Genomic DNA, 23,934 nt, shown 5'->3' with positions numbered 1-23,934 from the left:
GAATAGCTCAGATTTGCAGAAATATAACAAGCATGCTTAAATTTCAAAACTTCTGCCAAAGTTATGCAGCTGACTTGCAGGAGAGCCCCATACAGCCAACTTGATCCTCACATCCTAAAATCTGAAGGCAATTCAAAATGAGAAGAATGTGATGTAATGGGTAATGTTCTCAACACATTAACTACTGTCCAGCTGGGTGAGGCGCCATTCCCCAAACCAAAAATGGACTGGCAACTTTGTCCGGTCACAGCTAGATGTTTTTTAAATTCTTTAATTGGAGGGAAACTGCTTTACAATGTTGCTTTGGTTTCTGCCGTACAACACAATTCAGTCATAATTACACATATATCCCCTCCCTCTTGAGTTTCCCTCCCCTCCTCCATGCTAACCCCTCTAGGTCATCACAGAGCACCAGGCTGGGGTCCCTGTGCCATTCAGCAACTTCTCACCAGCTCAAAAATGCTGTGGGGCAGGTTTAACAAGAAATGTTAATATCACCCTTATTCAGGAAACCTGAGTTTACTGAGAAAGACTTTTCTCCTTTATTATATATTGGACAAAATTATTTGCAGTTATGTTGAGAGAAGGATAGAAGGGTGTTTAAATGCTCTGGCCTTCCCTGGTGGCTCAGTCAGTAGAGAATCCGCCTGCAATGCAGGAGATCTGGGTTTCATCCCTTGGTTGGGAAGATGCCTTGGAAGAGGGCATGGCAACCCACTCCAGTATTCTTACCTGGAGAATCCCTGTGGACAGAGGAGCCTGGCGGGCTGCAGTCCTTCGGGTTGCCAAGAGTCAGATATGACTGAGCGATTAAGCGCAGCACAGTCTAAACCAAATCAGAGGCTCACAGGCAGGCCACTACTCCTAGCAAAGCATGGGCCATAACACGTTCATGAGGACCACACCAGAAATAAGGCAAGTAGTGAGGGAAGACTACTCAGAATCAAGGTGGGTACAAGACACATACTCTTTCGTCTAGAGCTGTGAAGAGGTTGATCCTTTTCATCAGCACAAAATTTGGCTAAAGAGTCCCTCAAACCTCTCTGAGCAAACATGAACAATGTCCTAAGTGTTTTCCTATAAAATTAAGAAATAAGAGCTTCCAAAAAATAAACTTCCTTTGTTTTCAATGTGGCACCATGTTCCTCCACATGGAGAAAACTGCACAAAACTTTAGTGTTTTACTTGATATTTTGCTCTCCAGATACAGTGAAAGATTGGACGAAATTTGTTAGTGAGACTATGAGGCAAGTGATGCCACCACCTGGAAGGCAGGGTGGCTTCCTCGGAGCAGCCCACATTCTGCAACACTGATTCACAGAGGCTCAATCTTCTTGATTCCCACCCTCTAGGTTCAGAAGTCCCAGACATCATTGTCTAGTTCAGCAAAGCACACCATCGACAGTCCTACTTCTAGAAAGCAGAGATGGGAATGCTGGGCACATAACCATCGATCAGGAAGCCAAGGTAAGCAAAGAAAGGGGGAACCAGCAGAGAATGCAAGCTGGGGGAATGGAACGCTGCCATAGCCAGGTGATAGCCATTAGAGAGAGTAATCCAAACAGCTGAAATGGCTTTTACCAGCCACCCCCGCTAATGCAGATGTGAGGTCGGGGACTGGACACCGCCCCCCCACCCCCGCCGGAAGAAGGCAGATCGGAGAGCAGTGCTGTGCCAGCCTTCATCCTTGCTCCCCAAGTCACTGCTAGCTGATCCTCAGCTCAGTCACAGCAATTAACTTCTTGTTTTCCAAATCTCTGGGACGAGGTCAAAATAACTGATATTTCAAAAGCAATTTAATGATATAAAAGCCTACAGATGTTTACCAAGTTTTCTTTTGTTGTTTTTTTTTAAAGACAAATGTGAAATGCCAAAAGAAAGAAAAGGAAGAATCCATCTTTCTGGTTCACATCTTCAACCCTCCTCCTCCTTCCCCCTCCCCTTCCCTCTCCCTCCTCCCCTTCCCTCTCCCTCCTCCCAGCCCCTCCTCCCCCTCCTCCTCCTCTCCTTCCTATTCATCTAAACCAAAACACTAAACAAACGACTCTTTTCTCCAAAGAGCTCGGCCTGCTGGAAAGAAAGTTTGGGTACCATCCACGCAGGTAGGAAGTAATCAGGATGACAAGGTGGGGAAAAAAAAGAACTAGCAGCAAGCCAGAGTCCCATTGGCTTCTGCCTGTCCTGACTGGCAAAAGCAGAAAGCACAGCCTCAAACCAGCTCTCTGACAGGGCCCAACGCCTCTGCAGCACCCCCCGTGTAATTACACACTTGAGTGACTGGACTCTGAAGAAAATTGAAGGCCTGAGCTCCGAACAGCTGCCATTTTCTCTCTCCATCACACCAGCGTGATTACTTGAGAAATGAACAGCCCCGGCTCAAAGCTACTCCAGAATTCTCTGAGGAAATATGGCTCCGTGTTCCAATAATGAGATTCTTAAGGCAAGCGTTACTTACAATCACTCCGCAAAAGGAGCGAGCCGAGCCCCTATATCTTACAAATTAGAATTTAAGAAACCCAGCGACAGTCTTGGACAATCATTACTCTTCTGCTGCTCCAAGGTTTCTGGGCTTTGGTCTATTTTTAGTGCAGAAAAACTGTTAAGTCCTTAAAAAGGTAATCATAATAACATGAAAACTCACTATAATTAGCTTCCTAAAACGGCAAATTCTACCCCGTTTTTAGGTCCAAACTGACAGATTCTTCCACATCCTCATCATTGCCCTTTCCTGCCAGAAAAGTCTTGGCTTTAACCAAATGAGAGTTAGCAATCCCTTTCATTAAAATTTAAGGAAAAAATCTAATTAGTCAGAGGTTTCTTTCCTCTTCCAATTGAGAGAAAGAAAATCAGCAGGTTGCCAAAGGTAATATCTTCTTTGCTGAAACCTATCACTTGGAGAAGTTGAAATATTACATTGTGCTGATATTTTTTTTTTCCTTTCAAATGCATCTGCTGGTTTCCCCACCGTCTAGCCATTCTAGGGTAGCAAAGGTAATGAACTCTCCCTATGATTACATATTTTTTAAAGTGGCTATTTCTAAGAAATGTTATATCCTCCAGAGTTAGCCACCTAGGCAGATAACGGAGAGAGTGGCACTGTTGTTAACCAGAGATGTGAAGCAGATAGTTTCCCTTCACTCTGAACCATGCAATAAAATATAGCAGAAGATGTGTAGTTTTTTCCCTCCAAGAAGAAAGGATGGAATTAAGGTACCAAGAACGCCAATCCCACAAAAAGGCAAGAAAGAAAACCACAGGAGCAAAAAGGTAATATAGTCTCCCCAAAACACAAACATGTAGCAGCAAGGCAATTAATTGTTCACAGAGTGGGAAACTGTTCGTGGGATGGGACTGGTGGGGGGAGGTTTTGAAGACCAGTGCTACTGTCCTGATTCCTACCTAGAATGAGCGAGAAAAACTGACGAGTGGAGAGCTTACAAATCATCTTTAAAAATCCTCAAGGCCACAGAAATTCTACCCACTGGTCAAATGTACATCAGTCCCACTCATGTTTACTAGTCTCCCTTCTCATTGCCTCTTTCTACTAATTCTCAAATTACTGAGTTATGGGGACAAAAGCATGTATCTACTACCAATACAATAATCTGAGCTTCAGTTCAGTGCAGTTCCGTCGCTCAGTCGTGTCCGACTCTTTGCGACCCCATGAATTACAGCACGCCAGGCCTCCCTGTCCATCACCAACTCCCGGAGTTCACTCAAACTCACGTCCATCGAGTCGGTGATGCCATCCAGCCATCTCATCCTCTGTCGTTCCCTTCTCCTCCTGCCCCCAATCCCTCCCAGCATCAGAGTCTTTTCCAATGAGTCAACTCTTAGACGTCCATATAAATAAGACAGAAAGGGATCAAAGAAGATGAGGAATAAACTTAAGTGTGTTTTGAGTCGGGAAGGAACAGTACTAGACTTCTAACAGTTACTTTTTGTTATTAAGTTTTGGATATGAGAGCCATTGCTGACATTCATAGAACAAACAAAAGTTATAATGGGACAGTACATTGGCTAGATAGGGCTTCCCTGGTGGCTCAGTGGTAAAGAATCCGCCTGCCAATGGAGAAGACACAGGTTTGATCCCAGAGTCGGGAAGATCCCCTGGAGAAGGAAATGGCAACCCACTCTGGTATTCTTCCCTGGGAAATCCCATGGACAGAAGAGCCTAGTGGGCTACAATCCCTGAGGTCACAAAAGGGTGAGACACAACATGGCAACTAAACAACAACCACGCTGGCTAGATAAGACTCCATTATAAAGCTACTGTCGTGAGCGACAACAGGAGTGGGGAAACATGAGGCAACTGCGAGTAGAGCCACGGGCTTTGAGTTCTTGTGTAAGATGATATGAATAAGCCTCTTCAATAAACGGTGCTAGGAAAACTGGACAGCTACCTGTAAAAGAATGAAATTAGAACAGTTCTTAACATCATACACAAAGATAAACTCAAGATGGATTAAAGACCTAAATGGAAGATCAGAAACTATAAAACTCTTAGAGGAAAACATAGGCAGAACACCCGATGACATAAATCAAAGCAAGATCCTCTGTGACCCACCTCCTAGAGTAACGGAACTAAAAACAAAAGTAAACAAATGGGACCTGATTAAAAGCTTTTGCACAGCAAAGGAAACGATAAGCAATGTGAAAAGACAACCCTCAGAATGGGAGGAAAAAATAGCAAATGAAACAACTGACAAAGGATTAATTTCCAAAATATCCAAACAGCTCATACAACTCAATACCAGAAAAACAAACAACCCAATCAAAAAGTGGGAAAAGACCTAAACAGACATTTCTCCAAAGAAGACATACAGATGGTCAACAAACACATGAAAAGATGCTCAACATCACTCATTATTAGAGAAATGCAAATCAAAACTACAATGAGATATCACCTCACACCAGTCAGAATGGCCATCATCAAAGTCTACAAACAATAAATGCTGGAGAGGGTGTGGAAAAAAGGGAACGCTCTTGCATTGTTGGTGGCAATGTAAATTGATACAGCCACTATGGAAGATGGTATGGAGATTCTTTAGAAAACCACCATATGACCCAGCAATCCCACTCCTAGGCATATACCCTGAGGAAACCAAAACTGAAAAAGACACATGTATTCCACTGTTCACTGCGGCACTATTTACAATAGCTAGAATATGGAAGCAACCTAGATGCCCATAGACAGATGAATGGATAAAGTTGTGGTACATGTATACAATGTAATATTACTCAGCCATAAAAAGGAATGCATTTGAGTCAGTTCTAATGAGGTGGATGAACCTAGAGCCTATTATACAGAGTGAAGTAAGGCAGAAAGAGAAATATCATATTCTAACACATATATACAGAATCTAGAAAAATGGTACTGAAGAATTTATTTACAAGGCAGCAATGGAGAAACAGACATAGAGAACAGACATGGACATGGGGAGGGGAGGAGAGGGTGAGATGTATGGAAAGAGTAACAAGGAAACTTATATTATCATATGTAAAACAGATAGCCAATGGGAATTTGCTATATGGCTCAGGAAACCCAAACAGGGGCTCTGTATCAACCTAGAGGGGTGGGGTGGGGAGACGGGAGGGAGGTTCAAAAGGGAGGAGATATATGTATACCTATGACTGATTCATGTTGAGGTTTGACAGAAAACAGGAAAATTCTGTAAAGCAATTATCCTTCAATTAAAAAAATAAATTAATTTTTAAAAATGATATGAATAATTGGCAGAACAATTCTTTCCCAACTGGAGCAAGTTCCTTCAGGTCAAGGGCAAAGACGGGCGTGAGAAACTATTAACCCACAACTCGAGCCCCGCTCATCCCAGAATCACACAAGACAGGAGCTTTCCCTCTGACCAGAGCCATCACAGGGAGAAACACTTTTTTTGGTATCATCAACCATCCTTACAGGTTCTGAAAAGTGGTACTCACGATAAGCATGGTGACCAGAAGATTCTTCTTGGTGACTTGAGCATGAGAGAAGATGTAGTTCAGCACAGTGTTCATATCACTCTTGTTCTCCTCCCGGAGGGCGAACACGCATTTGTCATAGTGACCTACAAGCAGCAAAAAGAACTGGTCACCACCCAGGTATGCACGTTCACATTTACATGCTATTTAGAAAATTAATAAGCAGTGAGAAGAAACATCTTGAGAATTTTCTTAGGTAGATTTCTATAGAATTTGCAGTGTGGTTTATTAAGAACAACTCTGGGCTAGGAGTCAGGTAATCTGGTATAAAAGCCCTGGGCTCAAAGCTTAGCTCTGTTACCAAATGGTGATGCACTCCTGGGCAAATCACTTTACTTCTCTAAGTCTTATTTTCATTTAAAAATTTTGACAGGTGGGGAAGGGTGTGTCTTAGGGCCTGAGAGTCCCAGCCCCGACCCTTACTCTAAACTCTCTTATTTAGCTTCCTGCAATGGTTTCCTTGGGCTTCCCAGCTGGCACTAGTGGTAAAGAATCCACCTGCCAATGCAGGAGACCCCAAGAGACATGGGTTTCATCCCTGGGTTGGCAGTATTCTTGCCTGGAGAATTCTCTGGACACAGGACCCTGATAGGCTACATCCATGGGGCTGCAAAGAGTTGGACGAGACTGAGCACACAACCTGAACAACATGGTTTCCTTAGAAGAGAGGGTTCAGCTACTTAAAAAGAAATGTCAACATCATTAAACCCCAGCTAGAGATTCTGGTTCCATGTTTCACTCACCAAAACTGTTTCACCCCAACTAGAAGGCATGGTTTTAGTTCAAAACTAAAACATCCAAACTTATCAATATCCACAAGAAGGATGGCTGCTTCCTCTGGAATCAACATTTTCTCTTGTAAGTCCACAGAATAGTTAAGCAATGCCTAGGAATTCCAAATCCAAACTAAGACACAGATCAGGAAGAACCCTGCATGAAGGTAAAAGGTCTGTAGGGAGAGTACAGGTATGCATATTTTCATTGGCCTTTCACAAGGCCACCAGAGGCAGGTTAGTTCTCACGTGCAGGGCTATGTTTTGCAACAGAAGCGTAAGCCTCAGGTATACCGTAGTTGACTTCTACCACGGGATATAAGTAATATTCAGTTCTTTAGAAAACAGCTTACCTCAGAATTAAATTTACAAGTAAAGGAGAATGAGCATCCAAATAGTCTAAAGGGTAAGAATTTTTATGAAATCATGAAAATACTAAAGGATTATCACCTAGTTCAGACTGCATGTTAAGTTACAAACCAGAAGAGTGGCATTCAAACTGCACTGCCATGTATTCCTAGAACATCAAGTACAATCAACGAAGGCAACTCTGCTTTTATCTGTTTTTTTTTTTTTTTTTTTTTTTTTAAGATTATTTTGATTTGGACCATTTTTAAAGTCTTCATTGAATCTGCTACAATATTGCTTCTATTTAATGTTTTGGTTTTTTCTGGACCGGAGGTAAGTGGAATCTTAGCTCCCTGACCCGGGATCAAACCCACACGCTCTGCATTGAAAAGCAAAGTCTTAACTGCTGGACCACAAGGGAAGTCCCTTACCTGTTTTAAATATTAGTGACTGACATAAGATTTTTTTCAAAATCAAACTAAATATATTTGAAAAACAGTGAACTTCAGTATTTAGAGAGCTGCCAATTTCATAAAATATCCAATTGCGACAAAATGGAAGCTGTTGGTTATCCTATATAAATTCATATTTCTCCCTAAAGTGACAACAGAAATATATCTTGGTGATGGAAATTACTAGGGCCAGGGGAAATATGAAGAACATTTACCCAGGGGAGAGGCAGCAGAGACACTAAGCAGAAAGAAAGCAATGATGCCAAGTACCTCTTTTAAAAAAACTTTTTTCTGCGACACATACATTCAGAAGAATGAACGCCCAAGCAACTACCATCTATCAGAACACTTTTAGTATCTTTGTATGTACTCCTATGTACTCCTCCTCAAAAATAACCACTAAACTGAACTTTATGTTAATCGTTCTTTTGTTCTTTACATTTACCACAAATGTGTGTGTGTACATATATATATGTATCCATGAATGTATATATTCACTTTTCCTGTTTTCAACTTGGTAACAATGGAATGTTTGGATCCTTCTGTAACTTGTTTCTTTCCCTGACCATTATGTTTTGGAGATGCATCTTTGTTCCATTTTCACTGCTGTAGACTAATCCATTGTAGAAATATACTAGAATTCAATTATCTATTCAACTTTTGTATATTTGGGTTGTTTCCAGTCTTTTTTGCTATTAATGAATAATGATGCCACCAACAGTCCTGAATATGTCTCCTTAATAAACATGTGTAACAGTTTCTCTAGAGCATGTCATCTAAGAGTGAAATTGGTAGGTTGAAGAATATAAATAAGTTCAATTCCATTAGGTACTGATGAACTGTTTTCCAAAGTGGTTGTAACAATTTGCACTTCTGCTTATAGAAGTGGTGGAAGATGATGTGAATTTTAAATTTTTGCCAATCTTATTGTGGTTTTGGTTCATAGCTCTCTAATTAGTAAGAAGATCGAACATCTTTTCATTGATCATTTGGGTGTGATCATTTGCGCTTCCTCTTCTCCAAATTATCTTTTTTTTATCTTTTGCCCATTTTTCTAGTAGGTCCTCTTTTACTTATTGACTCAAGGCAGTGCTCTATAGATTCTAATCCTTTCTCAGTTGTTACGATTTATAAATATCTTCCTCCACTTTATGGCTTGTATTTTCAAAGTCTTTTTATGGGATCTTTTCATGAACAGAATTTCTTAAGTGATGTCAACTTATTTATCCTTTTCCTTTATAGTTTGTTCCTGCTGGTTTTACATGACAAAATCTTCTTGGTCTTGAGGTCAATAAGGATATTCTCCTAAAAATTAAGTAGCTTTGCCCCTTTAGTATGTGTTTAAGTTTTAAATTAATCTGGAATCGATTTTTGTGCATCTTGTCTAGGCATCTTTTTTTTTTGGAGGGGTGGTGGCAAATGAATAATCCATTACCTAGTAGCAAACTATCCTTTCCCCAAGACATACAACACATGCTCTGTTGTAAAGCAATTTTTCATGTATCTGCCTCTGGGTTAACAGAGCCAATGTCCCATTGTTCTATTAATCTGCCCTAACACCAATATCACAATCTCTTCATTAATATGGCTTTATCTCAAATCTTGATATCTAACTGGACAAATACCTCCATAGTGTATTTCTTTAGAAGAATCTTGGTTTCCTTTCATGTGAATTATAGAACTAGCCCGACAAATTCCATAGAAATATACTAGTAAGATATTTATTGGAAAGTCAATGAATCTACATATGAACTCCGAGAGAATCAACACTTTGCAAATATATATATTCCAATCCAAGGCCATGATATTTATCTAGATCTTCTTTATTATTTCTACTGATTACAACTTTCTCCAAAAAAGGTTGCAAATTTTTTTGTTAGACTTATTCCGCAGAATTTCATATTTTGGGTTGCTATTTCAAATGGAATACTTTTATAAACTATTCTACTATAAAATTTTAATTTTGTATATTGACTTTTTAAATTTAATTAATTAATTAATTAATTTTGGCTGTGCTGGGTCTTTGCTGTGGTGCAAGCTTTTTTTCTCCAGCTGCAGAGAGCAGATGCTACTCTTTAGCTGTGGTGTATAGGCTTTTCATTGCGGTGGCTTCTCTTATTGCGGAGCACGGGCTCTAGGCTACGTGGGCTAAGTGGTTATGGCTCACGGGCTTAGTTGCTCTGTGGCACATGGGATCTTCCCAGACCAGGGATCAAACCTGTATCTCCCATGCTGGCACGCAGATTCTTTACCACTGAGCTCCCAGGGAAGCCCCATATACTGACTTTTGTATCCAGCAACTTTGCTAGATTTTAAATAATTCTAATAATAAACATGTGGATACTTTGAGGCTTTCCGGGTAGACCTCATGTCATACATAATAGTGGCTGATGTACTTCTGTACTCCTTTCCATACCTTTACTCCACTCCTCATACTTTTTTATTCTTTTTTCTTGCCTTACAAAAGCAGCTGGGATGATGCTGAAGAGCAGTAATGATAGCAGGCATCCTTGTCTTATTTTTAACCTTAAAGATATTGCTTTCAACATTTTACCACTATGTATGATGTAGCCTACAGATTTTTTTGTAGGAGAATTTTACATGATAAAAAGTACCATTTCATTCTCAGTTGGGCAAGGACTTATCATGAATGGATATTCAATTTTGTCAAAGGCTTGTATCACCCATATCTTAAGATGATGGCCATGTTTTTTCCTCTTTTTATCCATTACATGATAAATGATTCACATATTAATCAAGCTTACACTAGTGGGATAAAGACAACTGGGTTGTGACGTATTATTTTACACACTGCCAGATTCAGTCTGCAACATTTACTTGAGTATTTCTGCTTGTCATGAGTGGCAGAGTCATCCTTTAAGGATGGAAAAATGAGCAAAACAGAGCAAAGAGCATGAAGAGGCAATCTTTCAAACTCTGTGGCATTTCACTGCCATCTTGTGGCAGAAAGCAGTATCCGCAGTATGGAGCGTTCAAATCTTAGCCACAGTGCTTTAGAGACGAAAATTCTGAAAGAGAAGGGAATACCAGACCACCTGACCTGCCTCTTGAGAAACCTGTATGCAGGTCAGGAAGCAACAGTTAGAACTGGACATGGAACAACAGACTGGTTCCAAATAGGAAAAGGAGTACATCAAGGCTGTATATTGTCACCCCGCTTATTTAACTTCTATGCAGAGTAGTACATCATGAGAAACGCTGGACTGGAAGAAACACAAGCTGGAATCAAGACTGCCGGGAGAAATATCAATAACCTCAGATATGCAGATGACACCACCGTTATGGCAGAAAGTGAAGAGGAACTAAAGAGCCTCTTGATGAAAGTAAAAGTGGAGAGTGAAAAAGTTGGCTTAAAGCTCAACATTCAGAAAATGAAGATCATGGCATCCGGTCCCATCACTTCATGGGAAATAGATGGAGAAACAGTGTCAGACTTTATTTTTCTGGGCTCCAAAATCACTGCAGATGGTGACTGCAGCCATGAAATTAAAAGACGCTTACTCCTTGGAAGAAAAGTTATGACCAACCTAGATAGCATATTCAAAAGCAGAGACATTACTTTGCCAACAAAGGTCCGTCTAGTCAAGGCTATGGTTTTTCCTGTGGTCATGTATGGATGTGAGAGTTGGACTGTGAAGAAGGCTGAGCGCTGAAGAATTGATGCTTTTGAACTGTGGTGTTGGAGAAGACTCTTGCGAGTCCATTGGACTGCAAGGAGATCCAACCAGTCCATTCTGAAGGAGATCAGCCCTGGCATTTCTTTGGAAGGAATGATGCTAAAGCTGAAACTCCAGTACTTTGGCCACCTCATGTGAAGAGATGACTCATTGGAAAAGACTCTGATGCTGGGAGGGATTGGGGGCAGGAGGAGAAGGGGACGACAGAGGATGAGATGGCTGGATGGCATCACTGACTCGATGGACATGAGTGTGAGTGAACTCCGGGAGTTGGTGATAGACAGGGAGGCCCAGCGTGCTGCGATTCATGGGGTCGCAAAGAGTTGGACACGACTGAGCGACTGAACTGAACTGAACTGAAGTCATTAGTGACACTATACAGAGAAAGTGATGGATAAACTCCACCCAAATGATACACTGGAAAGCATTAGAAAATCTGAGCCTTTTTCAGATGTCTGTGGTTCATTCCTGGATGAGCTGCTGAGAGGCAAGCTCTTCGGATAGGCTTTCTCAATTTCAGCCTGGTCTGACTCAACTAACCCTCACTATATAAGGTCAAGAAGAGGCCAATGGGGAATGCTGATCTCTTCTAGAAAAATTATGTCAGCCCTCTTGCAGAAGCACACTGATTCAGTGTCATCAAGTTGTGTTTTGTTGTTCTTTCTTAGGTGTTAGTGGGACAGAGCAGTTTAGTTTTTAAGGGACTGGTGAAAGGAGGAAGATGGCTGTTCGTGTCAAGTGTTGGTGACAGGATGGACTGGCTCAGCTATCGCTCAGCCCTCGAAGGAGACGCTCTCGGGTACAGAGCCTCAGGAAGGAGCTTACCGTTCTGGAATTGTGTCTCTACTCGCAGGTACTGCCGCAGCAGGTCCATCACCACAGCCTTCATGTGTCCTCGGATGCCACTGCGGTACCTAGGCAGACAGAGGAAGGTATAAATAAATAACATGAATTCAAGTCTAGAAGAAAATCCTGACAGGCTAACACTGTTAAATAACCAACCATGAAACAATAAACCCAAAGCTTACTAGGCTTCCTATAGAATGGCCTTCCCTGTGTATATAGGACTGGACAGGAGCCAGTCTAGAATCAATTAACCAGCTCAATTTAAATTCAAGCCGGCCTCCCTGGTGCTCCAGTGGTTGAGAATCTGCCCGCCAGTGCAGGCGACGCAGGTTCGATCCCTGGTCTGGGAGGAACCCACGTGCCGTGGGGCAGCTAAGCTCGTGCGCCACAACCACTGAGCCCACGTGCGGCAACCACTGAAGCCCACACGCCCTAGAGCCTGAGCTCCGCAGGAGAATCCACCACCATAAGAAGCCAGTGTGGCCCACAGCTAGAGAGTAAACCCCGCTCACAACAATTAGAGAGGAAGTATGCACAGTGACGAGGACGTAGCACAGCCAAAAATAATGAATAAATAACATAAATCCAAGTCTAAAAGAAATGTGGCCACAGACAAGACTTTTTTTCTTATAAAGAAATAGAGAAAAAAGAGAGAAAACAAAACCAAAACCACTTGATAGCCCTACCCAACAACACACTGGTTCAGTCCCTCATTGCTAAGCAGAAACAATCACCACAGCCTTGAAATGGCTAAGGGAAATCTGAAAATTTTATGAATATCCTGAAGTTGAAAAAGTCCTGTGAAGATACCTTTAGCCCAATAATTGATCCCATGAGCTAATAAGAGTAAATGTCAAAGAGGGCCCTATGCCAGAAGAAAAATTAGGAGTTCAAGGGAAATTGTAAGGAAAAAAAGAAAACAGTGAGATTCATGCCTTAATAATTGATGGAAAGATGCCGAATAGAAAGAAGTCATCAGAAACGTTGAGTAGGAGAGTTAGCTCACAATTCTAAGATATTTAGTAGACATAGGTATTTTCTAAGATACGAGGTGCTCTCTAAGTTCTCTAAGGTGAACTGAAGGTAAACCTCTTTGTGAATACTGAGAAGGAAGGAAGGTGTGGGGATGGGCAGGTCTGGGACTCTGGAGTTCCATGTACCTACCTCTGCACCAGCTGGACGATGCTCTGAGTGTTCATGAAGAAGACTTCTCGTTCAGATTTCCGGTTCAGTGTGGCTGCGTGGCTATCTAGGATGTTGGCAATCTAAAGTATAAGAAAGGAGAAAAATGAAGCCCAACTCAACAAAGGGACCCAAAACATTAGCCTGCGTAATAGCATCAACACTAGGAATCCTGATGTTGTTGTTTTAATTGGAGTATAACTGCTTTAATGTTAATTTTTACTGTACAACAAAGTGAATCGGCTATAGGTAAACATATATCCCCACCCTCTTGAGCCTCCCTGCCACCCCTGCTGCCATTCTCCTCTCCAGGTCATCACCGAGCACCGTGCTGAGCTCCCTGTGCTGCACAGCACTTCCCACTACCACCTGTTTCCCACATGGCAGTGTCTACACGGCAGCGGCACTCTCCCGATCCATACCACCCTCCCCTTCCCCCACGGCATCCATGTGTCAGCTCTCTATGTCTGGGTCTCTATTGGAATCTTCATCATTGTAACATGATTATTTCTATCTTTCACATGTTGAGAGCAGCTGAATGCTACTAGGCATAGTTTAGGGGTTCATTCATGATAAATAAGAAAGCAATGTCTATGTCTTTTCACCCTTTGCCAGATGAACTAAAGAGCGCATCACAAAAACTAGCGCCTTACCAGAGGTCCTGACATGCAAGACACGCTTAATGCCCCACTTGTCCAGCTTTACTCCCTACATGTAAGTCTGGATCAGAGGCACAGAGTAATCAGCATGCTGCACAGGTAGTGAGGAAGTCTCTGATGAAAGAGCTACAAATATCCGCCTGCTTTAGAATCATGAAAGTACTTCTAATCAGGGTGCAGCCCCAGGGACAAACCCCTATGGGGTACACGACCAATATGCTTTTCTCTGAACCACAGATACCTTACATTTCACACCCAGCACTTAACTTACTGGGCTTGCATCATGAGGCAGTTTTGTAAAGGGCACAATGCTTACAACTTCAAAAGTACAACATCCAGGCGGTGAGGAGGCTCCAAACAGGAAGGACTCCCACTGCATGAACTCCAGGGTGGGCAGCCAGCAGAACATGGCAGCGTTAGTCTGTAAGTACCTGCTGGCTGGGAAACTGACAGAGGACGGATGTGATGTTGCTGGCATACTGAGCCATCTCCTTCTTGATAGACTTTTCCACGTTGGGCGGGATACGACCAGAGACGCTGGTCATGATATCCTGCAATTCTAGGAGAGGCAAGGAGGGGTCTCTGAGGGTCTTCATCAACCGTTCAACCCAGTCTTTCATCTGAGAAGAAGGAAATGATAAAATAGGATCTGGACAAAATTAACACAATCCCCCAAACAAAATTATATGTCTGAACTCACTACCAAACAGTATAGCGTACCATGCTTTATCGTGCGCTGCTTTACTGCACTTTGCAAACATTGCGGTTTTTAACAAACTGAAGATTTCATGTAAAACCTGTGTCAAGCAAGTCTATTGGCACCATTTTTCCAACGGCATTTGCTCATTTCATGTCTCTGTGTCACATTTTGGTAATTCTAGTATTTCAAACCCTCCACCAGCAAAACCATTGCGACTCCTTAAAGGCTCAGGAGATGATTTGTCTTTTTTAGCAAGAAAACATTTTTTAATTAAGGTATGTACATTTTTTAGACGTAATGCTATTACACACTTAATAGACTACGTGCCTGCTAAGTCACTTCAGTCATGTCTGACTCTTTGTGACCCATGGACTATAGCCCACCAGGCTCCTCTGTCCATGGGATTCTCCAGGCAAGAATACTGGAGTGGGTTGCCATTTCCTCCCCCAGGGGATCGTCCCAACCCAGGGATCGAACCCACATCTCTTATGTCTCCTGCACTGGCAGGCAGGTTCTTGATCAATATGTAAACATAACTTTTCTATGCACTGGGAAACAAGAAATTTGTGTGATTTTCTTTCTTGTAATATTCACTTTATTGCAGCGGTCTGGAATCAAACCTGCAATATCCCCAAGGTATGCCGGTACTTACTTTGAAATTATAAACAACTAACATTGTCCTTGTTCACTGGTTTAAATCCCAATTAAATGTGAAGTCAATGACAGAGATAAGAAGCAAGGATATAAAGACTTCAAATCCTACAATTAACAGTGGCAGAATTTTGGTCAAACAGCTCTATCTTCCTCCCTCTTAAAAAAATTCCCTGTATGAATTTTAAACTATGTTGGAGAACACCCATTCTCCAAGATGTACACCTGTTCCCCTACCCCACCCCACCTAAGAAAAGTGATTCATACCCTGCTGCTAAAGAAAGGATCTGGAAGGCAGTATCCATTCATCACATTGACCAGATTATCCAGGACATAGTGGAACACTCGATGGAGCTTCTCGCCTCTGAGCGCTGTGCTCTGGATCCGTGGCAGACTGCCTGTGTGAAGCTCAGCCTGTCAACCCCAATGAGAGATCAAGTCATCCACTACCTTCAGACACACCACTGCAACTTAGATTCGTCATGTAAAATCAAGACTTCCCTTTAGGGACTTCCCTGGTGGTCCAGTGGTTAAGAGTCAGCCATCCAGGAGGAATTAAGATCCCACAAGTGGTGGGGCAACTAAGCCTGTGCAAAGCAACTGCCGAGCCCGTGTGCCACAACTAGAGAGAAACCCACACGCTGCACTAGAGAAGCCCGCACACAGAAACAAAGAGCCCGCATGCCACAACTAAGACCCCATGCAGTCCAAGTAATTAATTAAAAGAAAGAAAGAAAGACTTCCCTTTACTACATCCAGCAACAAGGAGAGAAGCATCATGAGGAAAATCACAGATTCTTAGTATCATAGTAACTCTTACAAATTCTAGATGCATGATACCAAAGGCACAAATACAAAGGCATAAGGCATAAAATGAGGGGTAAAAAGTTGAAGGAGAAACTGGAAAACCAGGGATTGAGATCACTTGCCTCTCCAGACTAACCCTACCGTGTACCCAGCTCTTGGAGAGCAATATTAAGAGTGTCTATCCGCCTACTTGCCTGCTGGACCTTGCTGGGGTTGTCCAGTTGCATTTTGGCTATTACACAGCCCGGGTCAAGAGCTGCTCCAGGCCGCTTGACATAATGGATACAGCCAGACTCTGCGGCTGTTAAGGTCATTACCATCTTCATCACCTACAAGGAAAACCAAAATCTCTCAGGACCTAGCTTTAGGGATTAATGACAACTGCTAATGGTTCCCGTTTCTAATGTTTAAACCCATTTTTGCCATGGTTGGTTTTGACTTGTCTTATACCGAGAAATGATGAACAATTTATCTTCCTCATACCTGTGGATCCAGGTACTTACACTGTCTATCTATGATATCCAGACCAAAACCTAAGGATCATTCTCCCTCCTTTTTCTCCCTTATCTACCAGTCACAAGCTAGGCTGAATGTATCTTCTAAACCTCTCTCAAAAATATTCCTGTCTTGCCAACCCTTTGGTTTAGGCCCTTATCACTTCTGGTCTAGAGGAGTTCAGAAATCTCCCAACAGGGACTTTCCTGGTGGTCCAGGGGCTAGGACTCTGCACTTCCCGTACAGGGGGCCCAGGTTTGGGCCTGGTCAGGGAAACAGATCCCACATGCCACAGCTAAGAGTGTGCATGTCGCAACTAAGACTTGGTGCAGTCAAATAAATTTTTAAAAATCAAGAAAAAAAAACAACCTCCCCATAGACATCTTTACATGCTATGCACCTCCTATAAGGCCACTAGAAGCAATCATTCTAGAGCCCAAACCTCATTCCATCACTTTTCTGTGTCATATCCTTCAGTGACACCACCAGCCTTGAGGAGAGTCTAAACTTCTTAGTATGTTTTATAAGGTCCTTCATGATCTCAAATTCTGACGACTCATTTGGCATCTCTGCTTGCCATTTCCCGTTAAACCTCAGTCTGTTCTCAAGCGATGTCAATATGGACTTACAGCTCCCTCTATACACCACACGCTCTCGCTTCTGTGCCTCTGTATGTGCTGTGTCTTCACCTTTAAACAGCGTTGCCTGGCCTTCCTCACCTGGTCTATCGCTGTCTATCTTTCAATGCCAAGACCAAAGTCCCCTCTTTCAGGAATTCTTCTCGCGCTGCCCATCCAGCCCCATACTGACTTGGGCAGGTGGCTGTCTGCACTTTGTGCTCAGCCTTCTCAAAAGTCATATTTCATGACAAGTCTGTTTCCAGGTCCCATTCCACCTATCATATTCTTTCTGTATAACCAGTACTTGGCATAATCCCTAACACTCAATAAGTGCCACTGCCCAGGATCTATTCTTTAGAGCTAGAGGTTCCTCATCTATCCAAGGAAAAGTATGAGCTTTTAATGTGTTTTTAAAATCTTAAGGTTCAGGGACTTCCCTGGCAGTCCAGTCGTGAAGACTGCATGCTTCCAATGCAAGGGGTGCAGGTTCCATCTCTGGTTGGGGAACTAAGATGCCACATGCCATATGGCACAGCCAAGAAAATATTTTTTTTAATAAAGAAAATGCTAAGGTTCATAACCCCAATTAAACAGATACTCTTTCCTTTCTATTTTCTACTTCCTTGCTGTCCCTCTTGAGTCCTAGTCCATCCCAGCCAACTCTTTCCCCACCTCCCCCTCCCATGACCCGGAAGCCCAGTGACCACCGTGACCTCGATCTCGGCGTAGCACTGGCCCGCAAACACGTGGCCTCCATCCTCCACAATGTACTGGATCAACTTCCCAGCAGAGGGCGAGCGCAGCACCGAGGGGTCATTTTCCTTCTCAAACACACAAGTTTTATTGCCAATTGTGATGCGATATCTAGGAGATAATTGGGAGTATCTAAGTTAATAAAGCATCTTAAGTTGTAAAGAATAAAAGTAGAATGATGTCAATCTTATAAAAACCTGAAAACTTCATTGTACACACACACACACACAGAACATTTACTGCATCTTTGTTTACAATGCCAAATAACCAAAATTCCCTTCAATAATGGTCAAATTAAATTAATTATGGTACATCCAAATAATGGAAGATTATCTGACCGTTAAAAAGCATAGGCATCTCCATTAAGCAGGAAGAAAAAACGCATGAAGGTGCTAATGATGTAATAGCTAAGATGTTTCAAACTCGGACTAACTTCCAAGCAATGGTCTACAAGCAATGGTCTACACACTTTCCATGTGTTAATTCATTTAATTATCACAACAACACAGTGATTGGTGTTGAATAGTGTACAATATGTTAAAGGAAAAAATAAGGTGCAGAACTAAAGGTTACTTTTATTTGTGAATATGTTTAAAAGAAAAACACAGTATGTACATGTATATAACTTATATATGCATACAAAATTTCAGTAAAGACATATAAGAAACTGTTAACAGTAGTAGCCTATAAAAAGGGGGATTTATTTTTCATTGTTTGCCCACACTAGAGTGGCGGAGAGACATTGTTTTTAATTTTAAACGACTTCTGATACTCTTGAAATTTTTATTAGGTACATGTACTATTTTTTAAAAAATTAGAATAGACTTCCCCAAAAGACCTTGAAAACCCCAAGAGTTAAACACGCCTACTGAGAGAAAAGGTTGGTGCAGTGATCAGCAAATGGAGCCCAAAGAGCCACTCACCTATCCACCTCCTCCTTCATGTATGTGGTGTAACTGCTGCCGTCATAGGACAAGAGCAGTCCACCGTCGCTCAGTCGGTGCACGTCTACCTCCACACACGAGCCGTTCATGATCACCACGTAGGAGTTTGGGGACTGTCGAGTCACCTGTTAAGAAATGAGAAACCAAAGAGACAAGTCAGCGTGTTCCTTCCAGGGAGAGTACCAGACAAAATTTCAGTATCTCAGAGATCGAGGTGAGCAAGCTCCATCAGATGGGACTTTCCTGGTGGTCCAGTGGCTGAGACTCCAAGTTCCCAATGCAAGAGGCCCAGGCTCGATCCCATATGCCACAACTAAGAGTTTCCATGACTCAGTTAAAGATCCTGCACGCTCCAAGTAAAACCCAATGCAGCCAAATAAAATAAATAAATAAAAACAGTTAAAGGAAGCTCTGTTGGAGAGGACAGAAATTCATGGCACTGGTGTCTGAGCACTAGCGCTGTGCGCGCGGCTCAGCCCTGCCGCAAGCAAACAGGGGGCCTTAGATCCATCTCCCTGCTCTGATGGTTCTGTCTCCTTCATCTCCTGGTTGCACATGTGAAGTTGACCAGCGAAAATATTTTCAGAGCCTCATCAAGTACTGCTTTGACACAGGCTATTGACACTAATAATGACTGTAATTTCACTAATGCCCAGCCCCGCAGTAAACCAAAATTTCCCTCCACCACCTGACCTAAAGGAAGCACGCTGACAAAGACAGAGGCAAAAAAGACAGCACAGACTTTATGAGGCTCAGCATACCTTCAGTACGTACTTCACTCCCTCGTAGATAAGTTCAACATCTACTGTATTCAGAAGGGTATGAGCAGAGAGGACTTGACCCCTGAAAGATAGCAACATGAGAGCTACTTCTGAAAGTTCTAAAAAGTTACATAGGACTCTCAAAGGTGACTGGCTATAGCATTTCCTGGAATGTCAAGACTGAAAACAACCCAAAGGACCATCAGTAAAAGACAGAGATATAAATTTTGAAAAAGCCACATAAATGAATATTATGCAGCCATTAAAAAGGTGAAGTCTTTTATGCACTAATATGAAACACTCTCTAAAACACACTATTAGATTTAAAAAGCAAGTGAAATTGTACAGGATAGTTTCACAGTATGCAATCACTTGTGATTAAAAAAAATGGAGGTAGGAAGGAACAAATATTACATATATATGCTTATATGTATCTACCATATATCTGAAAAGATAACAGAAAATAAAAACAGAGGCTGAGTATAGGGAAGTAAACTAGGTGGCCAGGAAACAGAGGTAAGGAGGAGACTCATCGCTATATATTTTTTAGTGCCTTTTGAATTTTGAACTATGTGAATATATTACCTGTTCACACTGAGCGTCAGTGCAACACAGTGAGAGATCTTCGTGGTAAGACAAATGAAATCTCAGTTGAATTAAAATGCCTGTGATAAAGTGCTTTAAATGGTTAGCCTTGTGGACAATTCCTCCAGGGACTTGGAGGCAGAGCTTAGTTTCCAGAACCAGTGCTGGAAATACGTTTAGCCACACACAGTCTGATCCTATACTTGAAAGACTTGTGAGGTCATCATGAATATCAGCCTCAATTATTAATTCCTGAAAGGTGCTGCAGGTAATATATGAAGTATTCAGGGTGCCTTACTAGAGAAAAATACCAGATTTTTATCACCAGGGCTCAGAGAGATTGGATGCTTGTACCGTACAGAAAGATTTCAGTTTTTACAAAGCAACCAATTCTAACCATGGTATAAACCAATTTCTAGAATCTACACTTAAAGCTCCCAAACCATTAGCCATCAACTCCTGCATCCCTTCTCCTCCCTGCCCCCTCGGTCAGTGAACAAGTAGCACTCACAAGCTGCCAGCGACAGACAGAAGAATAAACGGGTCTCTGAATGTCAGTCCCGTACTCAGGACCACGGCTTAGCCTGCAAGGAACACGGAATGCCAAGCCTACCTCTCTAAGGAGTGAAGGAAGTTGGAGATGCTATTCCGCAGGCTCACGTCTGCCACGTGGAGAGCCCCACAGACAACTCCCAGCATGGTGTCAGGTCGCTCCGCCTGAAAGGGACGAAAAGAGGGCAAATCAAAAGCGGAGTCAGTCACTTGGCACCATGGCCCCTCAATTTAAATAAGGCTCAAATGTGCTTGAAGAATCAGCGACCACTGAGAATCTCCATCCTCGTTATCCAACTGATTTTTGAGACAAAAACACATTTTTAGAATTTGAATAGAGATGAAAAACACCTTTCCCCTCACCCTCCTAAGATTTCCACTGAGCCAATCAGAGACTAGCTCAAAAACAAACTTCTATCACAAATAAATTCAAAAAAAGTGCAAAGATTTGGCTACTGATAATCTCAAAGAAAAATGGTGTATAAACTACCTCCAGGTAATACACATGAATCCAACAATTTTATACAAAATTGAGTAATTTATATGAGCCCAGCAGTTCAGGAACAAAGGGTAACTTCTGTTGATTAAAATGAAGCCCTCTCATCAGTACTTGGAGACAGCTAGAACTCAGCCACATTTAATATCAAGTGAAGAAAGAAAGAATTTCAATCTCTGCACGCCTCTCTTCAACTATATCCTTGGAAGTAATACTATACAACAACCTATACAATGACTGTGTCACAAGGCACAAGAACGCTTACTTACAGTGCTAAACTCACACTGACTCCTAGACTTTTACACACAGACCTAGAACCATTTGTATTAGAATCAAATAAATTTTATCTAATGGCATGGACTGATCTCATCACAAGCCTATAAAAACCCAATCCCAGAAGCTGTAAGTGGAGAAATACCCACCTGTACTTTTTCTGCTATCAGTCTGTCCAGCCAGCCCGTGTCAATTCTGTTCAACTGAAAGCTTTCAGTCTCCAGCAGTTTGATCAGGTACTCGACTGTGGTCCGGAAGTCGCCCCGGATAGACAGCTCCTTCAAAGCCACCACCATGTTTCTGGGAGAAGGACAGAAGCAGATCTCTTTCAGCAACAAATGTCCTACTGTTTTCCAACTACTTTCAAGAACTATTTCATCCCTTTGGGGTCTTAGGAGGGAGGGGAAAGAAACAGTTCCAAGAACAAACGAGGGTACAAGATACACATGTGCTCATTCCAGACAGAATTTTCAAGAAGTCAGCAAACTTGTGAGTCTGACTAATCTGACCATCTGAGCATCAGCAGATCACAGACACTTCGTTATACAGAACACAGAACAAATTATTGCTGCTAAGTCACTTCAGTCGCATCCGACTGTGTGACCCCATAGACGACAGCCCACCAGGCTCTCCCGTCCCTGGGGTTCTCCAGGCAAGAACACTGGAGTGGGTTGCCATTTCCTTCTCCAATGCATGAAATTATGTGCAAACCACTCTTCATTTTCACTGTTTCCATCATTCCATTCATTAACTGCTGGTTAACTAGAATTAGGGCATAATTCTCCCCTTCTTAAACCCTTTTTATTTGATCTAAGTAAAATTTACATATAATAAAATATACTTAAGTATACTGTTCAATGAATTTTTACAAACACTAAGACCTTAACTTTAAGGTTTCCATACAATGAAGGTAACCGGCTAGAGAAAGTTGGGGATCAGCCTGACACTACATGTGAGAGTGTTTCTTTTTTTTAAGCTGTGTTTTAGCCAACTATAGAATGAGTTGCTCATTACTTTGCTTACTTCCCAATTAAGTGTTAAATAACCACATTTTAACAAGATTTCAATACTGTGAGCTTTTTCCCAGTATAACTTTGACATTTATTATGCATCTCACAGACCTAAGACACATACTAAGCTCTTAAGGGTGAGAGAATGTGGAGACAGTAATCACTTTAAACATTTATGGTAGAATATCATAAATACCAGTAGAGAGATAAAAGCAAAGCACCAAGGGGTTCTAAGAAGGGAGAAAACCTGCCTCCCTTTGGTTTCACAAAGAACGTAAGATCTGACACAGAAAACAAACTTAATGGTTACCAAAGGGGAAAGGGAGCGGGGAGGGGTAAATTAGGGGTGTGAGATTAATAGATACTGCTATACCTAAAATAGATAAGCAATATTGATCTATTGCATAGCACAGGGAATTACAGTCAACATCTTATAATTACCTATAATGGAAAATAATCTGAAATAATATATATTAAAAAACCAAATCACTTTACTGTACACCTGAAACTAAGACAACACTGTAAACCAACCACTCCTCAATTAAGAAAAAAAAGAATATGGGATCTGAAATGCAATAAAAGTAAAGCTAAGATTACGACTGAGACAGAAATATTCTTCCAGGTGGTCCAGGAGTTCTCAGCCAAGAATATTACCCTGTTTCCCACCTCCAGCCTCCTCTCTACGCCCTCTCTTGGCCTGGCTGATTCCTCCACACATTTCAGATATGAGTCTAGATGTCCCTTCCTTTTGGGAAACCTTCCCTGACCCATTCTGGATGGAGTTAGCTGACTCAGCTCTACACTCCTGTAACACCCTCACGTAATCTCACTATCAGAGACAGCACCTCCTACATTCTGTTCAATGGCTAACTTGCCTCTCTTACCCTGGATCACTAAGTTCCATGATGGCACAGACCCTATGGTGGTCCTCGTTATATTGCAAGAAGCATTAAGATATTCAGGAAGTATTTGTTGAATGGAGTAAATGAATGAATGGAGAGAGGGAACAGCAGAAACAAAGGGGAAAAGGAAGTAAAGAGGGGTTGTGTACCAGGAATGTTACAACTGAAGCAGACAGTGATGGGGACAAGGATGAAGGGCAAGTCCACTCATTCAACACTGACGGAGCACTCACTACATGCAGGGGACACCGCAGCAACGAGACATACACCGTTCTGTTCTCATGGTATTTAGATTACAATCCATGGAAAACAATAAGGGAAACATGGACTGGGACTAGTCTAGAGAAGAGTAGTGAACACCAATCTCAAGAATATAAGCCTAATGTCATGAAGAAAGAAGAAACAAACTCTGAGCTGAAGAATGAACTCCGGCATGGTGTCAAGA

The 23,934-nt window shown here is 42.0% G+C and overlaps 1 protein-coding gene across 6 annotated transcripts in view; it reads right to left on the bottom strand.

Annotated features, from left to right (window-relative positions):
* The window catches only part of ACACA (acetyl-CoA carboxylase alpha), a 288,803-nt gene that overhangs the window by 138,399 nt on the left and 126,470 nt on the right, over positions 1 to 23,934 (bottom strand). For all 6 annotated transcript variants that reach the window (XM_055577329.1, XM_055577328.1, XM_055577332.1 and 3 more), the window contains 11 exons: positions 21,727 to 21,877; positions 20,870 to 20,973; positions 19,672 to 19,753; positions 18,890 to 19,035; positions 17,927 to 18,077; positions 16,293 to 16,427; positions 15,559 to 15,705; positions 14,372 to 14,560; positions 13,264 to 13,364; positions 12,079 to 12,167; positions 5,944 to 6,068 (listed from right to left, as the gene is read on the bottom strand). In XM_055577329.1, the coding sequence (XP_055433304.1) occupies positions 5,944 to 6,068; positions 12,079 to 12,167; positions 13,264 to 13,364; positions 14,372 to 14,560; positions 15,559 to 15,705; positions 16,293 to 16,427; positions 17,927 to 18,077; positions 18,890 to 19,035; positions 19,672 to 19,753; positions 20,870 to 20,973; positions 21,727 to 21,877 (1,420 nt within the window). The remainder of the gene's footprint in view (positions 1 to 5,943; positions 6,069 to 12,078; positions 12,168 to 13,263; positions 13,365 to 14,371; positions 14,561 to 15,558; positions 15,706 to 16,292; positions 16,428 to 17,926; positions 18,078 to 18,889; positions 19,036 to 19,671; positions 19,754 to 20,869; positions 20,974 to 21,726; positions 21,878 to 23,934) is intronic.

Source organism: Bubalus kerabau, chromosome 4 (genome assembly GCF_029407905.1).
Source record: "Bubalus kerabau isolate K-KA32 ecotype Philippines breed swamp buffalo chromosome 4, PCC_UOA_SB_1v2, whole genome shotgun sequence".
NCBI lineage: Eukaryota > Metazoa > Chordata > Mammalia > Artiodactyla > Bovidae > Bubalus > Bubalus kerabau.
This window is presented reverse-complemented; position numbering and strand designations above follow the sequence as displayed.